At 39.9% G+C, this 2609-nt stretch overlaps 1 protein-coding gene across 1 annotated transcript; it reads right to left on the bottom strand.

The window, feature by feature from the left end:
* Positions 1-516: 516 nt before the first annotated feature.
* LOC109193394 (non-specific lipid transfer protein GPI-anchored 1-like) lies at positions 517-2258 on the bottom strand. Its single transcript, XM_019344249.1, has 2 exons — positions 1808-2258; positions 517-906 (listed from the first exon to the last, which is right to left on the bottom strand). The coding sequence occupies exons 1-2, from the start codon at positions 2148-2150 to the stop codon at positions 674-676; spliced, it is 576 nt and encodes a 191-aa protein (XP_019199794.1). The 5' UTR covers positions 2151-2258; the 3' UTR covers positions 517-673.
* Positions 2259-2609: the final 351 nt, after the last annotated feature.

Genomic DNA, 2609 nt, shown 5'->3' with positions numbered 1-2609 from the left:
GCATGTTGCTCACCTCACAACCCCATAGTACTTGAATAAATTCAATAATTTTCTCTTCACCCAAATCTAATTAATGCCATCACATCACCAACTCAAATGAAACAACCACATATTATTTCTCTCAATATTAATTAAAATAACTCTTTGCTTGACAGAAACAACGAGTGAGTAAATATGATTTTCATATCAAAATTTAAAAGGTTATAAATTTGATTCTTATAAATGTTCTTTTGATCGAGCCTGTCACATATGATTTTTCTAATGCAGTTTATATCAATCTTCTGTATAATTTGTAGGTTATTAAATAAGAACGAAATTTATTTAATGCATACAGCTAAGATGGTAGTAAGTTAGTAGCTAGTCATCATGGCTCCAACAACTATGTAGTACTACTAAACAATTTTTGTAATGTTGTTTCTTGTTAGATTTCTCTCTTTAATTATTTTATTTTATTTTGTTGCGGTTCCCTTCAATTAAACTCTGACCCTTATTCCAATCATGTTTTAACGTGATAAATTGAGAAAACATAAAATAAATTAAAGGCTCTTGATAATTTTCCAACGTACAAATTAAAACAGCATGAAGAGTGGAAATGGAGATTAATTAAAGAAAATTAGAACAATTAAAATACCAATAACTACGTACTGCAGGCTACAACACATCACCCTGCAATTCAAACCACACTTGGAAAAGCCCAGAAAACGACGGCGACGGCAGCGGCCAACAAGGGCACTCCGGCGAGCTGCGGGGCGTGCTTGAACGACCCACCAGAGTCACCGCCAGCGGTGGCCGGCTGTGACGTTGAGCCGCCGGGAGATGCGCCGGGGGTTTTCGAAGTGGCGTGACTAGTTGTAGCGTTAGTGAAGATGGCGGCGTCCGGAGAGCCCGCCGGAAGGTTCAACAGTTCTGCAATTAAGGAAACATAAAAATCAGGTGAGTCCATATTATGCTTAGGTCTTGCATGCGCCGGTAGCCCTCTGAAGCTCCCTGCCTGTCGGCGCCGGACAAACAATGCTCCGGGAAGCACGTCGGCGGCGATACAGTTAGGGTTTTTTGATAGCCACAAAAAAAGACGAAATTCCCTTACCATAACGTCTCCACATACACACCGAAAAATTATACTATGAACTATAGACAAAATATAAATATTCATTTTTAGTACATCGGATGTTCATTTTTAATGTCATGAATGTTCATTTTTTGATAACATACTTAAAAATAAATTTCAATACACAAAATGAATTTTCATAAAATAAACCTTCAATATACTAATAATGAATTTTATGCCAATGATCCGAAGTGGACAATGGTCCTTGTATAATAGTCGCTTCCGACTCTAACTCGACAGGATTGCGAAAGTGTAGATCATGGTAGCTTAGTAATCGAGCATTAGTGTCAGGTATTCAGAATTAGTCAACCACATCATGACGGACCGGATAAAATTTCATCTTGTATCCTTGCTCGCAATCTATTTCTCAAAAACTAACTGAACTGCTAGTGTGAGCATACAGAGACAGACGGGAAAACTTAATTACTAGGGCATCCACCACATTGGGCGTAATCCCACACTGCCACAGGCAAGATTCCATATTGTGTCTTTGTACACAATCTGTTTTTCAAAAACTAACTGACCTACCAGTATGGGCAGAGATGGAAAAACTTATTAGAGCATTTATCACATTAGGTGTAACCCCACACTGCGACCAACAGGCAAGATTCCATCTTCTATCCTTGCTCATAATCTAGCTATTTCGCAAAAACTAACTAACTGAGCTGTCGGTGTGGGCAGAGAGGAGGAAAAACTTACTAGGGCAGTTGGTGGTGCTGGCATTGGCGAGCTTGCACTCGGACGGGAGCTTAAGCAACCGATCCTCTTTAATGCCAAGACTCGTGACGGAGCTATCCCCTTTATGAACCTGCTGTATAACGTAGCAGAGGCACACCGGATCCGTCTCCTTAATGCTCGACACCGAGTCGCAGCACTTCTTGCTCGGCGCGTCCGCCGTCCCGATCGCGTACGACAAGCAATCCATCACTTTCGGCGACTCTTTCCCGCACTTGTCCTTCAAGTCATCCTTCGCCGCCGCCCCGCCGCCGCCGCAAACAACCAACAACACCAAACCCAACACTTTAACGTCCCTTAACATCATTTTTCTCCAACTTCTTCTCAATAATTCTACTAGCTAACCTTAGAACAACACAGCTTAAACAATTCGAGAAGAACTAAAGTAAGGAGGGCGAGTGGGCGACACACCATTTAAGGAGGAACTGAGGAAGACAATTATTGTTACGGTTGGAAGCGCAACAAATGAATGAATATTTAACCTTCGGTCCTTCATTTTTGTGATATTAAAGCATATAACCTTATTATTTTATAAAATTAAAATTACATGCGCCCGCTTAATATTTATTTTTAGTGTTCATATAAAAAAATAAAAAATTGCCAATGACCTTGTGATCTAGTGGCACGGAGTGACTCTCCTTAATAGGGGATCATGGGTTCGATCCACAGTACGTGGAGGTGTTAACATTGTAATAAAGTCAGTACTACTCAAAAAAAAAAAGTGGAAAACTTGTATAGTATTTTTTTTTTTTTTTGGATATGATTA

The sequence above is a fragment of the Ipomoea nil genome, unplaced genomic scaffold (genome assembly GCF_001879475.1).
Source record: "Ipomoea nil cultivar Tokyo-kokei standard unplaced genomic scaffold, Asagao_1.1 scaffold1875, whole genome shotgun sequence".
NCBI lineage: Eukaryota > Viridiplantae > Streptophyta > Magnoliopsida > Solanales > Convolvulaceae > Ipomoea > Ipomoea nil.
The sequence above is the reverse complement of the archived record's forward strand: the minus strand, read 5'-3'. Positions and strand labels throughout refer to the sequence as shown.

Coding starts and splice junctions, on each gene's coding strand:
- LOC109193394 (XM_019344249.1), bottom strand. CDS start 2,150: ATGATGTTAAGGGACGTTAAAGTGTTGGGTTTGGTGTTGTTGGTTGTT. Junction 907..1,807: donor CAGCACCACCAACTGCCCTA/GTAAGTTTTTCC, acceptor CCTTAATTGCAG/AACTGTTGAACCTTCCGGCG.